At 66.5% G+C, this 23,275-nt stretch overlaps 3 protein-coding genes across 3 annotated transcripts; all 3 read right to left on the reverse strand.

The window, feature by feature from the left end:
- Positions 1–365: 365 nt before the first annotated feature.
- Positions 366–13,319, reverse strand: ITGA10 (integrin subunit alpha 10). Its single transcript, XM_086768214.1, has 30 exons — positions 13,139–13,319; positions 11,063–11,174; positions 9,692–9,789; positions 9,459–9,544; positions 9,262–9,376; positions 9,059–9,186; positions 7,958–8,106; positions 6,874–7,024; positions 6,595–6,760; positions 6,420–6,493; positions 6,071–6,215; positions 5,401–5,549; positions 5,161–5,304; positions 4,322–4,525; positions 4,096–4,226; positions 3,830–3,996; positions 3,591–3,733; positions 3,400–3,507; positions 3,229–3,314; positions 2,997–3,138; positions 2,387–2,479; positions 2,228–2,304; positions 2,040–2,123; positions 1,858–1,942; positions 1,673–1,786; positions 1,492–1,593; positions 1,286–1,399; positions 1,097–1,192; positions 874–987; positions 366–771 (listed from the first exon to the last, which is right to left on the reverse strand). Exons 1-30 carry the CDS (start codon positions 13,188–13,190, stop codon positions 715–717), a joined length of 3,486 nt encoding a protein of 1,161 aa, XP_086624340.1. The 5' UTR covers positions 13,191–13,319; the 3' UTR covers positions 366–714.
- Positions 13,320–13,487: 168 nt separating this feature from the next.
- On the reverse strand, positions 13,488–16,222 carry LOC147597260 (toll-like receptor 2). The gene has a single exon (XM_086768116.1). The coding sequence runs from the start codon at positions 16,220–16,222 to the stop codon at positions 13,715–13,717; it is 2,508 nt and encodes an 835-aa protein (XP_086624242.1). The 3' UTR covers positions 13,488–13,714.
- A 4,933-nt stretch (positions 16,223–21,155) lies between these two features.
- On the reverse strand, positions 21,156–23,205 carry PEX11B (peroxisomal biogenesis factor 11 beta). Its single transcript, XM_086768513.1, has 4 exons — positions 23,098–23,205; positions 22,884–22,999; positions 22,582–22,783; positions 21,156–22,340 (listed from the first exon to the last, which is right to left on the reverse strand). The coding sequence occupies exons 1-4, from the start codon at positions 23,151–23,153 to the stop codon at positions 21,974–21,976; spliced, it is 741 nt and encodes a 246-aa protein (XP_086624639.1). The 5' UTR covers positions 23,154–23,205; the 3' UTR covers positions 21,156–21,973.
- Positions 23,206–23,275: the final 70 nt, after the last annotated feature.

Genomic DNA, 23,275 nt, shown 5'->3' on the forward strand with positions numbered 1-23,275 from the left:
TCCCACAAGCGCCCTGCGTGCGGGGTGAGTTTTGGGGGGTGCTGGCTGGGGGGGGGGCCGCACACCTCGCAGAGATACCTGGGGTCACACCAGGGTTCCTCGCCCTCGCCCGCGGTGCCGGCTCAGACCCCAAGCGCCCAAAATCGGGGATTTCCTCCCCGCGGAGCGGAATTCAAGGCGGACGCTTCCCCGGGAGCGGCGCTAGGCCCCCAGCGGGGAGGTCGGGGGTCTCCGCAGGCCACGCGCCCCTCGTAGCGCAGCACGGTGGGGGGGGGGACACCTCTCCTGCCCCTTGGCCTCAGGCCGGAGCGTTGGGGTGCGGGCGGTGCCAGGGATGCAGGCAGAGCAGGGTGGGTACCACACGCTGGAGCATCCCCGCGGGGCCGAGCTTTATTGGGGGAGCTGCTTCCTCAGCCCGGGCCCTTCCCCGTCCCCCTCGCCGTTTTCCCCACCGCCACAACCTCCCCCAAGTCCTTCGGGGTTACCTGGGGGTGGAGGGGGGGCTCCTTCTCCCCGCCGCCGGCCCCCCACCCCCCCGACCTCGCCTGGCCGCGCCCGCGTGCCAGCGCAACCCAGGCGTCGCCCTCCGCAAAGCCGCAGCCGAGCCGGGGGGGGGGCGGCGGGGGTCCCGAGCCCCCGGTTGTCCCCAAGGCTGGGGAAGGGACGCGTTCCCCCCCCCAAAAAGTGCCGGGCTCGAGGGGCCACCGCCTGCCCTCACTGCTCCTTCTCCTCCTCTTCCTCGGGGAGCTTCTTGCGGGTGAAGAAGCCCAACTGGAGCGAGAGGGAGAGGGTTGTGGGGAGCGTGGGGGCACGAGCAGAGCTCCCCCCGTCCCCTGCCGTACCCCCCCATAACCCCCCCAGCCCCTCTCTCACCTTCCAGAGGCCGACGATGATCAGCGCCAGGAGGAGCAGCCCCCCCAGGATGCTGCCCACCAGGATCCAGAGGGAGACGGGCACCCGCTTGGCCTGGAGGATTTCAAGCAGCGTCTGCGGGAAAAAAAAAACAAAAAAGAAAAAACAAAAGAAGGGGGAGCGAGAGGGGACGGGGGTGTCCCCACAGCCCTGCACCCCGGGTTTGGGTTTGGGGGTCTCCTACCTCCCTCCGATGCGCCCCCTCCTCCAGCAGCAGCACGCTGCTCCCCGGCGCCTCCAGCCAGGCCACGCTGGCCACCCTCACGCTCCGGAATTTGGCCTGGGGATGGGGCAAGCGGGGGGTCCAAGCCGCGTTTCCCACCCCAGGCCGGAGCCTGGTGCGGGGGGGGTGTCACCCTGTCCCCCCCCTCACCCCGCGGAAGAAGGCGTTGTGGATGGCGCGGAGGACGTGGACGGAGATCTCGCCGCCGCGCTCCAGCCGCCCCAGCCGGCAGCTCAGCTCCTGGCACCAGGCGTTGCCGCAGTCCTAGGGGGAAGAAACGTGGGGGGGACGTGGTGGGGAGGCCCCCCCCCCAGCCCCCCCAAAGCCCAGCCGAGGGGTGCCGCGGTGACGCTCACCAGCCTGTCCACGTGCAGCAGATCTTCGGGGTGCACGGGGACCACCCTGGCCGTGCCCTGCTGCCGCGGCTCCTCGGGGGGGTCCCGCAGCACACAGGTGGCCTGGGTGGGGGGCGAGGAGCCGGGCTCAGCGTTTGGGGGTGCAGGGGACCCCGCCCCCCAGCCCGGGCGAGGGACTCACGTTATCGGCCAGGACGCGTGTGACGGAGAGGAAGGTGGCGCGGCCGTAGCCCAGGGTGGGCAGAGCCATGCGGAGGGTGAGGTTCCGGACGGGGTAGCACCCAAAATTCTGCACCTGGAGGAGGCAGAAGGGAGGGGTGAGCCAGGACCCCCCCCAACCCCCCCCGCACCCCCCCATCTCCTCACCTTCACCGTGGTCTTGAACTCAGGGCCGGGGCCGTGGGGGAAGGTGCCGAGCGGGTGAACCTCGTAGCGGTGCAGGTTGGTATCGCTGCTGGGACGGGGGGGGGGGTCACATCCCGCCCCCCCGCTGCCTCCATCCCCATGAAGCCCCCCCACATCTTCACCTTGCCCCCCCCCAGCCCTACCTGGAGAGGAAGAGGTCGGGCTCGTAGCGGATGGGGACGGAAAGCCGGACGGCGTTGTCCTCCGGCGTGGCCTCCGTGCTGTCGCTGGAGGGGGGGCGACGTGGCCGTGGGGGCGCTCCTGAGGACCCTGAGACCCCCCCACCCCTGACACCCTGCCCACCCCATGCGGTGCAGCCCCCCCATCCTACCTGCCGGCCTCAAGCGCGACCTCGGCTCGGTCGAGGAGCACGGAGCAGCTGAACTCCAGCTCCAGGGTGAAGGAGACCTGGGCGGGGGGGGGGCGAGCGGGGCCGTCAGCGGGGTGAGATGGGGGCAAGGGGGGGTCCCAGGGGGTCCCAGTCCCCTACCTTGGCCAGCGAGCGGAAGACGGGGTAGCCAACGCTGCAGAGCCGGCGGTGACCCGCCAGCGCCGTGCACTCCAGCTTCACCGGGCTGGGGTCCTGCGGGGGGGGGGGTGTTGTGGGGATGGGGCTGGGGGAGCCACACGGACCCCTAATTCTCACCTGGGATGGGCTGGGAGACCCTCGTAGACCCAAATGGACCCCTAATTCCCACCTAGGATGGGGTGGGGGACCCATAGAGGGACTCACGGACCCCTAATTCCCACCTGGGATGGGCTGGGAGGTCCATACAGGACTACACAGACCCCTAATTCCCACCTGGGATGGGTTGGGGGCACATATAGGGACAGACAGACCCCCAATTCCCACCTGGATGAGTTGGGAGACCCTTGTAGACCCTAATGGACCCCTAATTCGCAGTTGGGATGGGTTGGGATGTCCATAGAGGGACACACGGACCCCTAATTCCCAGTTGGGATGGGTGGGGGACCCATCTGGACCCCCCGTCTCCAAGCTGGGACAGGCTGGAGGGTCCACACGGGGCTGGAAGGTTACGACGTCTTGTGGGGGGGCCATGCAGGTCTGGGGGACCCCCCCGCACCCCCCCGCCCCGCACCTGGAGGGCCAGGCTGGAGAAGTGGAGGTTGCCGGAGAAGCGGAGGAGCAGGCTGGCGTTGTAGGCGTTCTCCTCCTTGTTCTCCAGGACCACGTCCACCACCGCCTTCCTCCTGCCCTTGCGCAGGACGTGGGGGCTCTGCCTGCGGCGCGGGGGGCGGCAGTCACGGGGGGCGAGGGGGGGCAGTTTGGGGGGGTTACGGCCGCGGGGACGCCCCCGGGATGCCCCGTACCTGGACCCGGCGATGTCCATGGAGGCACGGAGCACCAGGTCCGCCACGCACTCGTCGTCCTCCCCGCAGTCCTTGAAGAAGGGGATCTGGAGGGAGCCGGGCGTGACCCCGCGGCCGGTTCGGGGTGGGGCGGGGGGGGACGATCCCGGATCCCACCCCACCAGCACCCACCAGTTTCCGGATGGTGGTGGGGGACGCCTCGTCCAGCACCGGCCCGCTGGATTCGGCCATGGCCAACCTGACGGTGAGGCTGAGGGGGCGCAGATAATCCGTGGTGTCCTGGGGAGCGTGGAGGGGTCCCTCAGCCCCCGGCACCGCGGGGGTGGGAAACCCCCCACCCCGTGTCCCAGTGAGGGGCTCACCAGGACGTGGAAGGGGAAGCGGACGCAGCTCTGCCGGCCCGGCGAGAGCTCGAGGCGCCGCTGCAGCAGCCGCCGGGTGCCGGCGTCGAAGGCGGCTCGAGCGCCGGGGCCCCGCTCCTCCAGCGAGACGTTGTACCGCAGCTCTGGGGGTGGGGGCCGGGGTCACCCTGGGCGCTCCGGTGACATTCGGGGGACACCCAGGGCCTGGCGCCCAGCACCTTCCCCGCTCCGGCCCTCACCGATCTCCCAGTCCCGCCGACGCGGGGCGCGGGTCCCGGCGCGGAAGCAGAGCCTGGCGCGCAGGCAGACGGCGGCGGCCCCGGCGCGGTGGCAGTTCTTCTGGATGACGGCGATGGCCGGCGGCTCCACCGTCAGCGACGCGTCCACCCGCGCGATCTGGCGGGAGCTGGCGGCGAGCAGGACGGCGTCGCGGGGCTCTCGCGGCGAGGGGAAACCGAGGCCGGGGGGGTCGGGGGGGTGGGGGGAACGCGAGGCCGGGACTCACCGCAGCAGCACGGCCGCTCCCTGCGCCCCCACGGCCAAATCCACCAACCCGTCCCCGTCCGGGTCCAGCCGAGCGTCCAGGCTGCGCCCGAAATAGCTGAGGGTCGGGCCCAGCGCCGCCGCCTCGATGCGCTGGGGGAGGCGAGAGCAGGGCGAGCAGTGGCTTCTCTGCTGGCTCGTATAAGGTTGTGCTTGACATAACCGAGCCCCCCCCAGCCCCACCTCACCTGCTTGTAATGGGGCAGGAGGGTGCCCGGGGCGCCGTGGTAGACGTAGACGGCCCCGCGGTGCCCGTCCTCCAGCGGGGCCCCCACCACCGCGTCGTTGAAGCCGTCGTGGTTGAGATCCGGCACGGCGGCCAGGGCGTAGCCGAAGCGGGAGTCCTGCGGCTTCTTGTCGGCGTGCAGGGTGCCGGCGGGGGCCAGGAGCCGCTGCGGGGGCACGGGGCGGCCCTGGGTGCCCCATGGACGGGGCGGGGGCGGGCGGGGGGATCCCCTGGACTGGGGGTCCTGCACTCGCCCCCCTGTGCCCCCAGTCTTGCCGTGTCCCCCCCAATCCCGCTGCACGCCCCCGACCCACCTTATCGTGCCCCCCAACCCTCCTATGTGCCCCCAACCCTGCTGCATCCCCCCCAATCCCCCCGTCCCCCCAATCCCCCCGTACTCCCCAATCTCCCACTGCATCCCCCCAGCTCCACTCTGCCCCCCAATCCCCTGTGCCCCCCAATCCCCCCCTGCACCCCCCAGCCTCACTGTGCCCCCAATTCCCCTCGATCCCCCTGAATCCCCCACATCCCCCCAATCCCCTGTGCCCCCCAATCCCCCCCTGCACCCCCCAGCCCCACTGTGCCCCCAATTCCCCTCGATCCCCCTGAATCCCCCACATCCCCCCAATCCCCCTGTGCCCCCCAATCCCCCACTGCACCCCCCCATCCCCACTGTGCCCCCAATCCCCCCGCATCCCCCCATTCCCCTGAATCCCCCCACATCCCCCCCAGTTCCGCTCAACCCCCGCGCCCCCCGCGCCCCCCGCCCCCCCCGAGCCCCCCGAGCCCCCCGCCCCTCACCTGCCCCACGCGGTACAGGTACACCCGCCCCGTCTCCCTGCTCTGGGCTCCCAGGAACATGGGGGCGGCCACCAGCAGCACGTCGCTGTCGCCGTCCCCGTCCACGTCCAGGGCGCAAACCTCGCTGCCGAAGTACGACCCGATCTGCCCCGCAGCGCGGGGGGCCGCGTCAGCCTGGGGGGCTGCCGGCACCCCCCCACCCCGTCCCGCGGCCACGCGACCCCGCCGGCGGCCCCTTACCTGCTCGCCGGTCAGGGCCTGGGCCACCGTCAGCGAGCCGGTGGCGGCCAGCTGGAAGAGGATCACCTTGCCCTTGTGCTGGAAGCGGGGGGCTCCGGCCACCAACAGGCGCTGCCCGCCGGGGAGCCGCAGCGAGGAGACGGCGTAACCTGCGGCGGGACGGGACGGGATTTGGGGCGCCGGAACGCGGCCACCCGACAGTCCCAGGGCACCCGGTGGCCCTGCTTTGTCCCCACTTATCCCAAATCTCCGGGACACGGAGCCGAAGATCCCCCACTTATCCCAAATCTCTGGGACACGGAGCATCCCTGGCTCACACCAAATCTCTGGGACATGGAGCCGAAGGTCCCCCATTCATCCCAAATCTCCAGGACACGGAGCACCCCTCCGTCACCGAAGATCCCCCACTTATCCCAAATCTCCGGGACACGGAGCATCCCTGGCTCGCCCCAAATCTCCAGGACATGGAGCACCCCTCCTTCACCGAAGATCCCCCATTTATCCCAAATCTCTGGGACACGGAGGCGAAGATCCCCCATTTATCCCAAATCTCCGGGACACGGAGCACCCCTCCATCACCGAAGATCCCCCATTCATCCCAAATCTCTGGGACACGGAGCATCCCTGGCTCACCCCGTGTCTCTCTGGATGTCCCCCCCCGCCCCGGTACCCAAATAAGCCGCGTGGTTCTTCAGCTCCAGCGGGAATTCCTTCTCCAAGGCTTTCCGGGCTGGGACGATGCGGCCACGCCAGCTCTCCTCCAGCACGGCCCCGTCCCAGTCGTAGGCTCCCACCATGCCGAAGAGGATCCCGTCCTGCTGGGGGAGAGATGCGGGGAGCGGGGGGTGACGCGCCGCCGCGGCGGGACGGGCGCGTCACAGCCCTCGAGGCCAGCGGTGCCTCACTGTTCCCAAAATCCCCCTCGGGATGGTGACGCGCGGCCCCGGGACGAGCTGAGGGTTATTTTCCACTCCGGCCCTTCCCCGTCCCCGATCCGGCGCCCGCGCCGGCGGCCTCACCTCCAGGAGGTGGACGGAGAAGCCGACCTGGGACATCTCCAGCTCGAAGGAGCTCTCGTTGTAGCCGTGGGTGCCTGGGGAGGGGGAAGGAGACGCCGTCCCTCCGGATGTGGGTCCGGCAGCCCCAAAATCCCATCACCCCGGGGCTCCCGGCCCGGCCCCGGCCCCGCGTCACCTTCCAGGCTGAAGATGCGGTCGCCCAGAGCGTCCACGATGTCGTTGAGGGCGGCTTCGTCGGTGACGTTGAAGAAATACTTCTCATCCGGGTCGCTGGCGATGGACTTGATCTCGCGGATGAAATCCTCGGGGTCCTGCTGCCGGCGGAGGTAGTGGCCCAGCACCTGCGGAGCGCGGACCCCGCGTCGGCCGGGGGACCAATCCCGTCCCCAGCGCAGCCGGGATGGGGGACGGCGGGGTCGGGGATGCCGAACGGCGGCGGGGCCGGGGCGCTCACGGCGATGGCGTAGCGGGTGACGTTGCGCTCCTCGCACTCGGCCAGCGCCTCAGGCAGCTCCTCGCCGTCGTGGGACTCGCCGTCCGTCACCACGATCAGCAGGCGCGTGGCGCCCACCCGCCCGCCCCGCGCGGGGCTGAAGGCCTCGGTGCTGCCGGGAGGGGCGGGCGGCTCGAGGCTGAGCCCGGCCTCGGCCCCCATCCCGCTTCCGATCGCGATCCCAACCCCAGTCCCAACCTGGGCCCCAGGCCAAGAGCTTGATCCCAACACCAGTCCTGATCCCAGCCCCAATCCATACAGCAAGTCCTGTCCCAACCCTAATCCCAGCCCCAATCCTGACCCTGATCCCAATCCCAATTCCAATTTTGACCCCAATCCTAACCCCAACCTCAATCTCAATTTTTGATCCCAACTCCAATCCCAACCCCTATCCCAGTCCCAGTCTCAGCCCTGATCCCGACCCCAATCCCAACCTCCATCTTGATTTTGATCCCAACCCCTATCCCAATCCCGACCCCTATCCCGACCTTGACCTCAATTTTGATCCCAACCCCAACTCCAATTCCAATCCCAACCCCTATCCCGATCCCAGCTCCAAATCCAACTGCGATCCAAACCCTGATCCCAATCCCAACCCCAACCCAGATCCCAATCCTGATCCCAACCTTGACCTTGATTGTGGTCCCAGCCTCGACTCTGACCCCAACCCCGATCCCGATCCCAACTCTGACATCAATCCCGACCCTGATCCCAATCCCAATCCCGACCACAATCTCAACCCCAATCCCAACCCCGACTCTGACCCCAACCCCAACACCGACGATGATCCCAATCCCAATCCCAATCCCAATCCCGACCCCAATCCCAACCCTGACTCTGACCCCAACCCCAATTCCGACCCTGATCCCAATCCCGACCCCAATCTGAACCCCAATCCCAACCCTGACCCTCACCCCAGTCCCAATCCCTACCCCAACCCCAATCCCAGCCCTGATCCCAATCTCGACCCCAATCCCAACCCCAATCCCAATCCCAATCCCACTCCCAATCTCGATCCCACCCCGATCCCGCCACGGGCGCCCACCAGGCCTCCCGGATGGCCAGCGCCGTGCGCGTCTCGCGGCCCTCCTGCCGGCTGATGTTCCTGGCCGCCTCCACCACCTCCTGGGCCGTCCGGTACCGGTCCAGCGCCCACTCCTGCACCGCCCGCTCCCCGTACTGCAGCACCCCGACCTGCCGGCACGGCGGGCTCAGCGCCCCAGCGCCACCTGCCACCCCCGAAAATGTCCCAGCGGCAGTGCCCCGGGAGTGGTGGCACGGCCCTGGGGACAATGGCGTGGCACCAGGGGTGGCGTCACCCCAGGGATGATGGCATCACCCTGGGGACAACGGCATCACTGTGGGGACAGCGGCATGGCCCTGGGTACAACGGCATGGTCCCAAGGGTGATGGCATGGCCCTGGGGACAATGGCATGGCCCCGGGGACAATGACGGTGTCCCAAGGATGATGGCACGGCCCTGGGGACAACGGCATGGCCCCAGGGGTGGCATCAACCCGAGGGTGGCATCATCACAGGGACAACAGCATCGTCACCCTGGGGCCAACAGCGTTGCCCTAAGGACAACGGCGTTGCAGTAGGGACAACGGCACCGCCGCGGGGACAATGGCATCACCCCAGGAACAATGGCATCACCTCAGGGTTGGCAGCACGGCCCTGGGGACAATGGCATTGCCCCAAGGGCGGCATCACTCCCGGGACGATGGCATTGCCTTGGGGACAACAGCATCGCCCCAGGGATGACGGAATCACCCCAGGGATGATGGCGTCTTCTGGGGGACCGCATCACCCCAGGGACAGTGACGTTGCCCTGGGGACACTGCCACGGCCCTGGGGACACCGCCATGGCCCTGGGGACACCATCATGGCCCCGGGGACACCATCATGGCCCTGGGGACACCACCACAGCCCTGGGGACACCACCATGGCCCTGGGGACATCATGGCCCCGGGGACACCACCACAGCCCTGGGGACACCACCATGGCCCTGGGGACATCATGGCCCCGGGGACACCACCACGGCCCCGGGGACACCACCATGGCCCTGGGGACATCATGGCCCCGGGGACACGGACATGGCCCTGGGGACACCGCCGTGGCCCCGGGGACACGGACACGGCCTCACCTGGATCTGCCCGGGCCCAATGAAGAACCTGCTGAGGATGTTGCTGAGGAAGTTCTGCACCTCGTACCAGGGGTAGATGCTGTTGGAGCCGTCCAGGACGATGACGATGTCCATGTAGGTGGAGCAGCCTGCCGAGGGGGACGCCGCTGGCACCGCCATGTCCCGTCCCATCCCGCCACGTCCCGTCCCGTCCCCCCACTCACGCTGCGCCGTGGGCGCGATGGTCCCCACGGGCCGCAGGTCAGCGTCCAGCCGGGCACAGGCCCCGGTGCTGAAGACCGAGGTGCCGCAGGGCTGGGACCAAAGCGGGGCGCAGACCTGGGGGTGGAGGGGGGACACGGAGAGCGGTGGGCGGGGGCCTGGCCGTGCCTCAGTTTCCCTCCGGGCCGGCCCCGCTCACCAGGAAGCCGCCATCGCGCGAGTCCAGCAGGGTCATCCCCAAATGGACGCCGCCGGGGAGCGGGGCGAGCCACGGCGCTGCGGACCCTCGGGGCGCGGGAGACAGGGAGTCAGCACCGCGGTGACCCCTCCACCCCGAAACCCCGCGCCGGGACGGACGCCGGCCCGGAAGCGGCGAAACCTGGCGCGGGCGCGACCCCGACCCCCCCCCCCCCCCGCGGGCCACGGCGGTACCGAGGTTGGCTTTGGCGCAGGTGGCGTTGGGGGGTCCCACGCGGCACTTGTAGACGTCGCCCCGCCGCTCGCCGTCCCACGGGGCCCCCACCAGCAGCCTGCGGGGACACGGGGGCCGGAGGGGGACACGGGGGCCGGAGGGGGACGCGCCGGGCGGCGGATCACCGGTCAGGCCTCGGCCGTTCGAGGCCCGGTGCCAAAATCCCGCCCGCCCACGCCGCCGGCGTCGTGCCCCCGCCGGCGGTTTCCGGCCGGCCTTTGATCGCCGTCCCAGTTGCCCAGGCGCTGTCCCAGTTGCTGCCCCACCCCACCGCCCCCCCCCCAGCCCACGGTCGGCCTTAAAAGTGCGTTTCTGCCCCCAAAAACCAGCCAGGGGGCTTTGCCGGCTCCCTTCCCCAGTTTCCCCTCCTCAGCCCCAGTTTCCCCACTCCCTGCTCCAGTTCCTCCCTCTTCGTCCCAGTTACCCCCTCCCCAGCCCCAGTTTCCCCTTTCCAGTCCCAGTTTCCCCCTCTCCATTCCCAGTTTCCCCCCCTCCCTGCCTCAGTTTCCTCTTTCCAGCCCCAGTTTCCCCTTTCCAGTCCCAGTTCCCCCCCCATCCCAGTTTCCCCCTCCCCAGCTCCAGTTTCCGCCCCTCCCTGCCTCAGTTTCCCTTTCTCAGCCCCAGTTCCTCCCCTCCCCATCCCAGCTTCCCCTGTCCCTGCCTCAGTTTCCCCCTTGGGTCCCAGTTTCCCCTTTCCAGCCCCAGTTTCCCCCCTCCCTGTTTGTTTCCCCCATTTCGTGCCCCAGTTTCCCCCCATCCCAGTTTCCCCCTTCCCTGTCTCAGTTTCCCCTCCTCAGCCCCAGTTCCCCCCCTCCCCATCCCAGTTTCCCCCTCGCCATCCCCAGTTTCCCCCATTCACTGCACCAATTTCCCCCTCTCCCTGTCTCAGTTTCCCCTTTCCAGCCCCAGTTCCCCCTCCCCATCCCAGTTTCCCCCTCGCCATCCCAGTTCCCCCTCCCTTCCTCAGTTTCCCCTCCCCATCCTAGTTTCCCCCATATCCTGCCTCAGTTTCCCCCTCCCCATCCCAGTTCCCCCTTTCCCCATCCCCGTTTCCCCTCCCAGCCCCAGTTCTCCCCCTCCCCATCCCAGTTTCCCCTCCCATCCCAGTTCCCCACCCCATCCCAGTTTCCCCTTCGCCATCCCAGTTCCCCCCCCACCATCCCAGTTTCCCCTCCCTGCCTCAGTTTCCCCTCCCCATCCCAGTTCCCCCCCCGCCATCCCAGTTTCCCCTCCCCGCCTCAGTTTCCCCTCCCCGCAGCATCGCCCCCCCCCACGCCGCGGGTGCTGAAGAAGGGGGGGTGCCCCCGCGCCCCCCCGGGGGTGCCCCTCACCACTTCTCCCCGCCGCCGGCCCGCTGCAGCACGCTGTAGCCAAACTGGGCCTCGGCCGGCCCGTGGAAGAGCCGCGGGCGCCGCACGTCCACGTTGAACCCCGCGCACAGCCCTGGGGCGGGGGGCACCCCTCAGGGTGGGGGCACCCACCGAGCCAGGTGTCCCGCGGCCCCCCCGCACCCCTCTTCGGGACAGGGCCGCTTGGGCGAACCCCCAAAACGCCAGGCCCGCAGCGCCGCGGCCGCCATGCCAAGCCCCCCCCGCCCACTGTGCCCTAACGGGGGTTTTTGGGTGGGGGCACCCATCGCCCTTCCCGCGGCGGGGAGTTAAATTGGGGGGTGCAGGGTGGGGTGCCACGGCCGCCCCGCAGCCGCAGCGCAGGCCCGTAATTAGCGCAGGCCCGTAATTAGCGCAGGCGAAGGCCTGGCCGGGGCGTGGGCGCCAGGGTGGAGGGGCTGGGGGGGGCCCCATGAGGGGCTGGGGGGGCCCATGAGGGGCTTTGGGGGCCCATGGCAGCTGGCACCCCAAATGTGGCACCCAGCATCTCATAATAGCACCCTGCACCCCAAATATAGCACCCTGCACCCCAAATGTGGTACCCTGCACCCAAAAAGTAGCCCCGAACACCCCAAAAGCAGCACTTGGCACCCCAAATGCGGCACCCGGCACCCCATAACAGCACCCAGCACCCCAAATACAGCACCCTGCACCCCAAATGTGGCACCCAGCACCCCAAAAACAGCACCCAGCACCCCAAATGCAGCCCCGAACACCCCAAATGTGGCACAAAGCACCCCGAATGTGGCACCCAGCACCCCACATACAGCCCCCAGCACCCCACATACAGCCCCCAGCACCCCAAAAGCAGCACCTGGCACCCCAAATGTGGCACCCAGCACCCCAGATGTGGTAAAGCAGCACCCTAAAAGTGGTGCCAAGCACCCCAAAAGCGGCACCGAGCACTCAGCACCCCATGAGCAGCACCCAGCACCCCAAATGTGGCACCCAGCACCCTACATACAGCACCCAGCACCCCAAACCGGCACCCAGTACCCCAAATGCAGCACCCAGCACCCCAAGTGCAGCCCTGAGCAGCCCATAACGGCACCAAGCACCCAGCACCCCAAACGCAGCCCTGAGCACCCCAAAAGTAGCACCCAGTACCCGAATGTGGCACCCGGCGCCCTACGTACAGCACCCAGCACCCCAAAAGTGGCACTGAGCAGCCAGCACCCCACGAACAGCACCCAGCACCCCAAAAGTAGCACCCAGTAACCTGAATGTGGCACCCGGCGCCCTACGTACAGCACCCAGCACCCCAGAAGTGGCACTGAGCAGCCAGCACCCCATGAACAGCACCCAGCACCCCAAATCTGGCACCCAGTACCCCAAAAGTGGCACCCAGCACCCCGAACGTGACATTGAGGACCCCACGTACAGCACCCACCCCCCTAAAATCCACACCCAGCCCCCCAGAGGGCCCCAGAGCAGCTGGGACAACCGGGTCCCCATTTTGGAGGAGTTTGGCTTCGTCTCCACCGCTCAGGTGGGGAAACTGAGGCACGGGGAGGCCGAGGGCCTGCGCTGGGGGGGTCGGGGGAGGACGGATGCGCTGGGCACCCAGAGAGGAAAAAAAAAATTAAAAATATTTTTTAAAATCCCTTTTTTGTCCTTTTTTTCCCCCAAAACGTAGAGATTTTCCATTAAACGTCTTCTTTCCGTCCCTCGTGGCGGCTTTTGGCTCCCGGCGCTGACCCCCTCCCAGCCCCAAGCCCGGGCGGGTTTTGGGGTCCCCCTCCCAAAAAAAAAAAGCCGCAAATACGCCGCGGAGAGGGGGCTGAGCACCAAAACCGGGCGCTTTTCCCCCAAACCGCCCCCTGGCCCGCTCAGCGGGGGGCACCCACGCTCGGCTGAGCCCTCGGTTAAAGGGCACCCAGTTCCCCCCCCCAAACCCATAACATCCCTGCCACCCCCTCCCCGCTCACCCCCCCAAAATCCCGGGATTTTCCCCCTCGAATCTGGGCTGGATTTCGGGGCGGCGTTCCCAAATCCGGCGGGATTTTGGGGTGGCGTTACCTGGGAGCAGCAGCAGCGCCGGGAGGAGCCGCCGGCGCCCAGCACCCTCCATCGCCCCATCGGCCGCTCAAAGGTTACTCTGTCTCCGGCCGGGATGGGATTTTTTTTTTTTTTTCCTTTCCTTTTTTTATTTTTTTAATATTTTTTTTTTTTTTCGCCTCCTCCTTCATCTTCAATTGGCTGCTAAAAATAAACAGCCGGCGGGTTTGGGGTTTTTTTTTTGGGTTTTTTTTTTTTTTTTTAGGGGAAAAAAAAAAGGCCAAGTGGAGAAAAACATGGAAAAAAAATAAAATAAGAGGAGAGAGAAGGAAGGGACTGAGGACGGGGGGGCAGCGGGATGCTGCTGGGGGGGGTGGGGGTTCCCGTTTTCCCGCAAACCGGACCCCGCACGGGTGGGCAGCACGGCCTCAGGGGGCTCGGGGCAGATTTGGGGTCCTTGGGCGACGGGACCGCCGTTCCCATCAAGAAGATGGGGGCGACCTCGGCGAGGACCCCTCCCCAAACTCCTCGAGACGCCCCCCGGCGTGGGGGAAACCGAGGCGGGGCGCGCGGCGGCGCCCCAAAACCGCTTTCCGCCTACGCGGCGCCATCCGCGGCCGTCCCCCCCTCGCCGGCGGCGGGGCCCAGCCCCCCGGGGCTGCCCAGGAGCCCGCGGAGCTGCAGCCAGAAGAAGGGGCGCCTGCTCGGCTCGCGGGGCCACTCCAGGTAGGTTTTGGTGCCCAACATCTTGCGGAGGCGGGCGAAACGCCGCGGCAAAGCCCCGGCATCGATGGGTTCCTTCACCACCAAGATGACGTCGCCGGCGCCCAGCCCCACGGCGCGCTGGTGGGCGAAGTAGAGCTCGTAGTTGCACCACTCGCTGTCGACGAAGCTGCGGGAGAGGACGAAGATGACCTTGGCGCTCCTCTCGATGTTCTCCACGATGTTCTCGATGATCCACCGGCCCGGCGTGAAGTCCCGCTCGTGGATGCAGAGCCGGTACGGCGGCGCGGCGCTCTCCAGCCGGCGCAGAAGCTCGCGGCGGACCCAGTCGGCGTCGGCGCGGCTGTAGGAGATGAAGGCGTGGTAGGAGCACGGCCGCGCGGCGCCCGGCCGCCGCCCGCCGTACTTGGCGCGCACCAAGCGGTACGTGGCCCGCAGGTACCAACCGGCGTCCAGCTTCCAGCACAGCGCCGCGCAGGCCGCCACCACCACCGCCGTGCTGGCCACCGCCGCGCCCACCAGCGCCGGCACGTTGCATTCCAAGGGGCGCGGGGCGTAGGCGGCCACGGCCGTATCCAGCAGCGCCTCGGGGTGGTAGCAGGTCCAGTTGCGGGGCCAGTCGGCCAAGGTGGGCCGTCCCCGTCGCCGCGTCTCCTCCAAGAAGAGGTAGAGGTCGCAGGTGCAGTGGTAGGGGTTGTTGCCGGCCGTCAGGCTAACGAGCCGCGGCATGTTGACGAAGGAGCCGCGGTTGATGACGCCGAAGGAGTTGCCGTCGATGGCCAGCGCCTCCAAACGGGGGCACCTCCACTCGGAGGGGATGAACTTGATCTTGTTGCCACTCAACCGCAGCTCCCGTAGCCGGGGGCTCCGGGCGAAGTAGTCCATGTCCAAGCGGTCGAGCTGGGAGTAGGAGAGGTCCAGGTACTCCAGGGTGGTGGGCAGGCACCCGAAGGTGCCCACCGTCACCCGGTTGTGGTGCAGGGCCAGCCAACGTAAGGTGGGACTCCATTGGCACGTCTCCTGCAGGCTGCCCAAGCCGTTGTGGCTGGCGTCAAGGCGGGCGAGCCGGGGCCAGGTCCGCGTCAAGGTGGCCACCACGGCCAGGCTCAGGAGCTGGTTGGCGGCCAAGACAAAGCTCTCCAGCTTGGGCATGACGCCCTGGTAGTGGCAACGTTGGTTGTAGATAAAACCATCTTCCAGGCGGTTGCTGGAGATGTCCAAGGCCTCCACGTTGCGCATCTCGGCCCAAGCGTCGCAGGGGACGTAGTTGAAGTTGACGTTGATGATGGAGAGGGCGGTCACGCCGCTCAACCAGGTGAAGGTCCAGTCGAAACGCAGGACGTCGGGGTTGCTGATGTCCTGCAGCAAGAGGTGGTCGAGCCGCGGGGCGGCCACCCCCGCGCTGGAGCTGTTCCACCGCGGCGAGCGGGCGAAGTCGATGGCCACCAGCGCCAAGTCGCGGACGCGGGAGCGTTGGAGGTTGAGCAGGGCCAAGCGGAGGAGGTTCTCGTTGAACTTCCCCCGGTAGAAGACCAACTTGGTGACCTGCAACTCGGCCAAGCCGGCGAAGGGATCGGCGTCGCCGGCGTAGTAGGTGAACTCGAAGAGGTTACGGAAGCGCAGGTAGGCCAGGGGTTTGCCCCGCAGGTCCCGCAGCATGGCCGGCAGAGCCGCCGCGCTCTCATCCAAGGCCACGTCGCACCACAGCTCCGTGGTGTTGAGCCACGAGAAAGCCCCGGCTTCGTACCGCCGCAGGCTGGAGGCCGACTTGATGGCGAACTTCCGCAGCGCCGTGTCCTTCAGGACGGCGAAGTCCCACCGGGAGATGTCCCGCAGCAGCGGCCCCCCCAGCGACAGCTCCCGCAACCGCCGCAGCCTGCCGAAGACGCCGTCCAGCGCCACGCTGCGGTAGAGGTTGTTGGACATGTCCAACCAACGGAGGTTGAGCAGCGGCCGCAACGCCGGCGCTGGGATGCGGTCCAGGGAATTGTTGAAGAGCTGGAGATGCTCCAGGAGGAGGTTGGAGAGGAAAGCGTCGGGCGCGAGGCAGGAGATGTTGTTGTAGCTCAAATCCAAGCGGCGTAGCTGCGCCATCCCGGCGAAGTCGCCCGCCGCGATCTCCCGTAGCTTGTTGTAGGAGAGGTCCAGGCCGCGCAGCGCGCCGGGGAGCCCACGCGGCACCCGCGCCAGCTCCTGCCCCTTGCACAACGCCGTCTCGCCGGCGGCATCAATGCGGCACGGCGGCCGGCCCGCATCCCCCGCCAGCACCAGCAGCACCAGGCACCACAGGCCGCGGGTGCCGGCGCGCGGGGGTGGCCGCATGGCGTCCGGCGCGGAGCGGGGCGGCCCGGGAGGTGTCGCCGGCGACGGGAGCGGGGACATCCGGGCATCCCCGCGGAGCCGTCCTGCGGCGGGAAGGAGCGGGGTCAGCGGCGCTGCGTGGGGAGGGTCCCGATCCCTTGGGAAGCGCCGGGATCCACCCTTGGGTGGGAGGTGGCACCTGGATCCGGTGGGATGGGCGAATCCCGGCGCGGGGGCTTGGGGAGTGGATTTCGGAGGTAGGGATGGAATTCCAGGGATCGGGATCCTCAGGGGTCAGGAAATGGATCCGGGGGGTGGGGTGGGGACTGGATCCCCAGGGGATCAGGAATGTTATCTGGGGATCCCGGGGGAATCCGGGATGGGATCCCTGGGAGGGGGTGGGGGCCTGGATCCCGGGGATCAGACACTGGATCCTGGGGAGGTGGGGGGCCGGATCCCGGGGATCCCGGGGGGAATCGGGGATGGGATCCCTGGGAGGTGGTGGGGGGCCGGATCTCGGGGATCAGGGAGCGGATCGGGGGGGTGACATGACCGGATGGATCCCTGGGGGATCAGGCAGCGTATCCGGGGGGGGGATCACATTCCGGGGGGATCGGGGACGGGATCCCGGGGGGGTACGGGATCCCGGGGGGTGGGGGACTCCCCCACCAGACCCAGGGCGCTCGGGAACCAAACCCCCGGGGATTCGCAGGGCAGATCCCGGAGCGCGGAGCACAGCAGCCAGATCCCGTGGGATTTGGGACACCGGATCCCGCAGGCCCAGCCCAGTGCAATCCCCCCCTCCGCCCCCACCTCGTCCTTCCTCCTCCTCCTCCTCGGAGCCCGGAGCGGGGCCGGGGGGGCCCAGGCCGAAGCCTCGCCTTCGCCGCTCGGCGGATTTTTTTCGGGTGGGTTTAATTTTCCGATTTTAAATCAAAATAAATAAATGGAAACACGGGAAAAACCGGCTTTTTTTTTCGCACAGAGGCGAACTTGTGCTTCCCGGCGGCGGGGCGGCTGCGGCCGGGAGGTTTGGGATTTTATTACGGGGGGGGCGGAGGAGGAAAAAAAAAAAAAAAAAAAAAAAAAAAAAAACCCTGAACAGGAAACTGGAGGAGAAAAACAGACGCGGCCTGCGCCGCGCCAACGCCGCAGCGAGACCAGGCCGGGACGGGACCCCCGGGGTCGCGGCCCCGCCCACCCGGGCCAGGCCCGGACCCCCAGCCCGGGGGGGACGTGAGGGAGTCACCCGAAAAATGTGGGCCCCCCCCACCCCGTCAGGCTCGTCCCCGCGCTTGCGAAAGGAGGAAAAAAGCCTGGAAGCGGCCCAAAAATGCGGCGGTGGGTGGCGGGGGGTCTGCGGGGGGACTGGGGGTCCCCAATGTGTCCCCCCCCTCCTCCGGGTCCCTGCGTCCCCTGGCGCCTCTGCGGCCACGTGGGGAAACTGAGGCACGGGCCCCGTGCCCCCCCCCCCCCAAACCTTCACCCCCCCACGGTGGCCCAGCTCCGAACGTGGGGGGTCGCCCCAAAACAGCCCCCCTGCTCCCCCACCCTGACCCCCACCAACCAGCCGGATCCCGCTCACCCTGGGCGCCGCCTGGGGTGCGACGAGTTTGGCCGGTCTCAGCCGGGGCGGGACGGGACGGGATGGGGACGCTCTTCTGGCCCCCACCCCCCCACCCATCCCCAGGGCCCCCCGCGTCCCGAAACAAGGTCACCTCCGCGCCGGGGGCTGGCGCTCCCAGTCCAGCCCAGCGCCCCCAGTCCAGCCCAGTGCCCCCAGTTCAAGCTCCAGTGGCCCCAGCTTAGCCCAGTGGCTCCCACCCAGCTCAGTGCCCCCCCAAATCAGCCCAGTGCCCCCAAATCAGCCCAGTGCCACCAGTTCAGCCCAGTGACCCCAGCCCAGAACCCCCAGCCCAGTTCAGTGGCCCCAAATCAGCCCAGCACCCCCCAGTTCAGCCCAGTATCTCGTCGAGCTCTGTGCCCCCAGAGCTGGTGGTCGGTACCACCAGCTTAAACCAGTGACCCCAGTCCAACTCCGTGCCCCCACCCCAGCCCTCCCAGTTCAGCCCAGCATCTTCAAATCAGACCAGCACCACCAGTTCAAGCTTAACACCACCAGTGTAGCCCAGTGACCCCAGCCCAACTCAGCGCCCCAAATCCAGCCCAGCACCCCCAGTCCAGCCCAGTGCTCCCAGAGCAGCACCCCCAGTTTAGCTCAGTGCCTCCAGTCCAGCCCAGAATCCCAAAGCCAGCTCAGTGCCCCCTTCCCAGCTCGCCCAGTCCACCCAGTGCCTCCCGTCCAGCCCTCCCAGCACCCCCAGTCCACCCCAGCACCCCCAGTCCACCCAGTGACCCCAATCCGTCCCTCCCAGTCCATCCCAGCACCCTCAGTCCATCCCAGTGCCCCCGTCCAGCCCTCCCAGCACCCCCAGTCCACCCAGTGACCCCAGTCCGTCCCTCCCAGTCCATCCCAGCACCCTCAGTCCATCCCAGTGCCCCCGTCCAGCCCTCCCAGCACCCCCAGTCCACCCAGTGACCCCAGTCCGTCCCTCCCAGTCCATCCCAGCACCCCCAATCCATGCGGTGACCCCAGCTCATCCCCCCCAGTCCAGCCCAGTGCCCCCAGCCCAGCCCTCCCAGCACCCCCAGTCCACCCAGTGACCCCAGTCTGTTCCTCCCAGTCCATCCCAGCACCCCCAATCCATCCGGTGACCCCAGGTCATCCCCCCCAGTCCATCCCAGCACCCCCAGTCCATCCAGTGACCCTGCTCCAGTCCATCCCAGCAGCCCCAGTCCATCCCAGTGCCCCCAGCCCAGCAGTCCCACTCCATCCCAGCACCCCCAGTCCATCCCAGTGCCCCTAACGACCGCCTAACGAAGACCCTGCCCCATCAGCCCCAAGCTTTCCCCACCCGAGCATCCGCAGACGCACAAATTAAAAACACGCAAATGGAAAACACCCCTAACGAGGTTTCCAGGCTCCACCGCCACTGGGGGCTAATTAACGGTAATTAATTAAACCCCGGGGAGCATTTTCGCACCCAGTTTCAGCTCCAGTCTCCCTCCCCGGGACAGGCCCGTGGAGGAGGGCAGGGGGATGCCCAGCGCCGGGCTCCGGAAAGAAACCCGACTGGGTTGTAATTAATTCAGTAATAACGCTAATTAGCTGTAATTAGCAGCTCCAGCGCAGCCGCTGCTGCGCCAAGGTACGATCCGTGTGCCCGCGGCCCGGGAAATACGCGGATAAACAGGATTTTGTAATTATTAACGACGATTTTGCTCAGCGAGCGCGGGTTTAGGAAGCGCCGGAGGCCAGGGGGGACCCGGTGTCCTGTGATTCCCAGGAAAAGGAAAAGCGGAGACGGGAAACCAGCGGAAAATGGTTGGACTGGGATGGAAAACCCCTCAAAGGTTCTCTGGGCGGGGGAGCTCCGTGCGCCGGCAAAGTTATTTCCGCAGACGTGCGCGGAGCTGGAGATGCCGGGACGGGATCGTGTTGGGATTTCATGGGGATTGTGTCGGGATTTCGTCAGGATTTTGTTGGGATTGCATCGGGATTTCTTTGGGATTTTGTTGGGATTGCGTCAGGATTGTGCTGGGATTTTTTGGGGATTTTGTCGGGATTTTGTCAGGATTTTGTTGGGATTGCATCGGGATTTTGTCAGGATTTCTTTGGGATCGCGTCAGGATTTCATCGGGATTTTGTTGGGATTTCGCTGGGATTTCATCGCGATTTCGTTGGGATTTTGCAGGGATTTTGTCAGGATTTTGTTGGGATTTCATCGGGATTTGGTTGGGATTGTGTCAGGTTTTTGTTGGGATTTCGTTGGGATTTTGTTGGCATTTCATCAGGATTGCATTGGGATTTTGTTGAGATTTCTTTGGGATTTTGTCGGGATCGCGTCAAGATTGTGTTGGGATTTCATCGGGATTTCCAGGAGCGGCAGCGCCCACAGGCGCGGGCGAGGCTGGGAAAGCCGGAGGAACAGCGGTTTCACACCCGGATTTCGGGGAGCGGCAAGGGACGGAGGGCAGCGCACGGATTATTAAACATTCCGGAGATGTAAATATTCCATGATTCCCTAAAACCGCGTCTGAGAATCAGGGGAGCTGACGGCGAGTTCCCGCTTCCGCGGGAGATTCCTGAACCCATCGCTGTCGTGGTTAACAGGAAAATTAGGGGGAAAATTAAACAAGCACGAAATTTAAGGGCAAAAATTTAATTAAACAGGAAAATTTTGGGAAAAAATTTTTAAAAATAGGAACATTTCAGGAAAAAATTTACATAAACAGGAAAATTTAGGGAAAAAAATTTAAATAAACAGGAAAATCAAGGGTGAAAATTAAACAAACAGGAAAATTTTGGGCAAAATTTTAAATAAACAGGAAAATTTTAGAGACAAAAATGTAAATAAACAGGCAAATTTGGGACAAAAATTTAAATAAACAGGAAAATTAAGGATGAAAATTTAATTAAACAGGAAAACTAAAGGCGAAATTTTTTAAAAATAGGAACATTTTGGGAAAAAAATTAAATAAACAGGAAAATTTAAGGCAAAAAATTTAAATAAACAGGAAAATCAAGGGTGAAAATTAAATAAACAGGAAAATTTTGGGCAAAATTTTACATAAACAGGAAAATTAAGGATGAAAATGTAAATAAACAGGAAAATTAAGGACGAACGCTCGTCACGGCAGCTAACGAAGCCCCCTACCAATCAGCGAGGGTTTCCCCTTTCGCAGGGAATTTGGGGTTCACTAAGGGCGGGTGAAGCCGGAGCTGGGGACTGAGCCTCGGGAAAATTCGGGAAAAGCCGGGAGCGGCCGCACGGCATCGGAGGCTCCGCCGCAGCGAACCCGCTATGCCGGGCTGAGCACCGGCAAACTCATCGACCCGCAGCGGCCGAGCCAAAAAAAAAATTAAAAATAAAAACTAAAAAACGCTCGGAGAGGGGGAGGAACAGCTCCAGGAGAAGGCGATCCGTCGGGAATCACAGAGACGGGAAGGCGGTGGCGGCTCAGCAGCTGGGCTTTAATCACGGCGCGGCCGGGCCGGCCGATTCCGGAAGCGAGGGATCGAGGAACGTCCCATCCCGCACAGGAACAACCATCAGCTCCGCATGTCCTCTATCAGAGCCGGGCCCGCGGCGTTATCCGGTGTCACAGAAAACGGGGAAAACAGGAAAATTTACCGAGGGGGCAGCGCCGGCTGAGAGGGAAAAAGAGGGGAGAGCGCGGGACGCGAGGAATCGCAGCAGAGCCGTCCCTGCTTGGATTTATCCGCCAAAAAATCCCGGGACGGCGGGGAAATTCTGCCAGGGGGAAACACCCCCCGGCGATCCCGCCTCAAATCCAGGATCCGGCGGCACAGCGGGAGCGGCCGAGACCCCCATCCCCCTCGGAACGCCGGGCCGGGGCAGGCCTTCCCGCTCGGCCTGGGGATTGCCGCGCCCGGAATTCTTCGCGGGACAATCGGACGCGCCCGGCCAGCGCGAGGCTCGCCCCCGCCCCACGGTTTAACCCCCCGCAAGTCCGGGATTTCGGATTCCCGCTTCCAGGAAGCGCCCAGCCTTCTCCAGCCCCAAATTTTTTCCCCTCTTGGCTGGCTCTGCGTCGAGACCCCCTAAAAAGGGAGGGGAAACATCAAATCCCTAAAACAGCCGTGCAGGCGACAAACCCCAAACTCGCGTCCGTGGAGCGGCCGCAGCAGGTCCCCGCGGGCTCCGGCGCCGCAAAACCCCCGTCTGCGAGGCGACGGGACGCAGCCGGGCGGATCGAGCCGCGTCCCAGCCCCCGGGCTAACAGAAAATCCGCCCGCGGCGGGGCCGGCTATGGCTTGAGTTTGAGCCAGGGATGGAGGATGGTGAGGATGGAGAGGAGGGAGGAGGCCAGGCCGCACAGCCCCACGAAGCCCGGGGCGGTTCGGTACAGCCCCAGTTTGTCCAGCGGGATGAAAAGGTCGCAGGTGTTCTTCAGCAGGTCCAGCAGCAGCGGAGGGTTGCTGCGCAGCACGCGGAGCAGAAGGCACAGCCGGACGCTCAGGCGCGGCCCCAGCCGCTGCAGCGCGCCGTCCGCCCCGTGCCGGCGCCCGTTCTCGCCGCCCTTCGCTCGCTTCCCCGCTGCCTCGCGCTCCATCAGGATCCGGATCTCGTAGGCGTCGCGGCTCAGGTTCACGACGAGGGCGAAGAGGTAATACCTGGAAAACGGGGGGAGGGGAGTCGGGGGGGTGTGGGCAGAGAGAGGGGGGCGGGCGGTGCCGGGGGGGGGTGCCGGGGTCCCCTTCAGCCACCCCAACAAAACGCCCGTGGGGAGGAAGAGGCCACAGGTGGGGAAAACGCCGGTGTGGGGAGCCGGGCCCCTCGCCTCCGGCCCTGCCCCAAGGGACGGCGGGAGAGCGGCGACGAAATCCCAGGGGGAAGCGCATCCGGGCCCCTCACCGGAACGCCCGCCGGCTCCACTTCTCCTGCTGCACGGCGGGGGCGAGCCCCGTCCGCCCGGCCCACAGCACGTTGTCGCAGGCCAGGTACAGGGCGCGGTTGAGGTGGCCCAGGGTGAGGCAGAAGCGCAGCACGGCGTCGGACAGGTGGATGGCTCGCTTGGCCGCCTCCAGCGCCTCGGCCGAGCTGCCCAGGCGCAGCACTGCGGGACACGGGGGCAACCGGTCACCGGGCAGCGGAGGAGCGGGGGGGTCGGCGGGCTCCCCCCAGCCCCGGCCCCGGCCCCGCCCGGCCCCACTCACGCTTGCGGCCCAGGCTGAGGTGAGCCTCCAGCTGCCGAACGCGGGCCAGGACCCCGGCGCTCGCCCCGTTCCTCCGCAGCGCGTCCCCCGCCAAGGCACAGGCGTACTGAGCGGCCCTGCGGACACACCGGAGCGGCGTCAGCGGGCCTGCGGGCCTCGGGGAGGGTTAGGGAGGCCGGGCAGCCCCGCAGCGGCGACCCCCCCCCCCCCGCACCTGAAGAGCCGCTCCTTGGCCTGGCTCTGCGCGCTGAACCGCACCCAGCTCTCCATGGCGGGGCCGGGCCCGCGGCCTACGCTGCCCGGTGCGAGGACGCGGACGGGAAGGGGACGCGGAGCCACTTCCGGGATAGGCGACGGAAGCCGCCGAGGGTCAGAGAGGGTCTCGGTGCGCT

This window comes from Chlamydotis macqueenii, chromosome 28 (genome assembly GCF_036417535.1).
Source record: "Chlamydotis macqueenii isolate bChlMac1 chromosome 28, bChlMac1.mat, whole genome shotgun sequence".
Taxonomy (NCBI): Eukaryota; Metazoa; Chordata; class Aves; order Otidiformes; family Otididae; genus Chlamydotis; species Chlamydotis macqueenii.

Coding starts and splice junctions, on each gene's coding strand:
- ITGA10 (XM_086768214.1), bottom strand. CDS start 13,190: ATGGAGGGTGCTGGGCGCCGGCGGCTCCTCCCGGCGCTGCTGCTGCTC. Junction 6,761..6,873: donor TCACCCGCTACGCCATCGCC/GTGAGCGCCCCG, acceptor CGCGCTCCGCAG/GTGCTGGGCCACTACCTCCG. Junction 6,494..6,594: donor CCGCATCTTCAGCCTGGAAG/GTGACGCGGGGC, acceptor CCCCCTCCCCAG/GCACCCACGGCTACAACGAG.
- PEX11B (XM_086768513.1), bottom strand. CDS start 23,153: ATGGAGAGCTGGGTGCGGTTCAGCGCGCAGAGCCAGGCCAAGGAGCGG. Junction 23,000..23,097: donor GCCAAGGAGCGGCTCTTCAG/GTGCGGGGGGGG, acceptor GTGTGTCCGCAG/GGCCGCTCAGTACGCCTGTG. Junction 22,341..22,581: donor TGGAGCCGGCGGGCGTTCCG/GTGAGGGGCCCG, acceptor CCCGTTTTCCAG/GTATTACCTCTTCGCCCTCG.
- LOC147597260 (XM_086768116.1), bottom strand. CDS start 16,222: ATGTCCCCGCTCCCGTCGCCGGCGACACCTCCCGGGCCGCCCCGCTCC.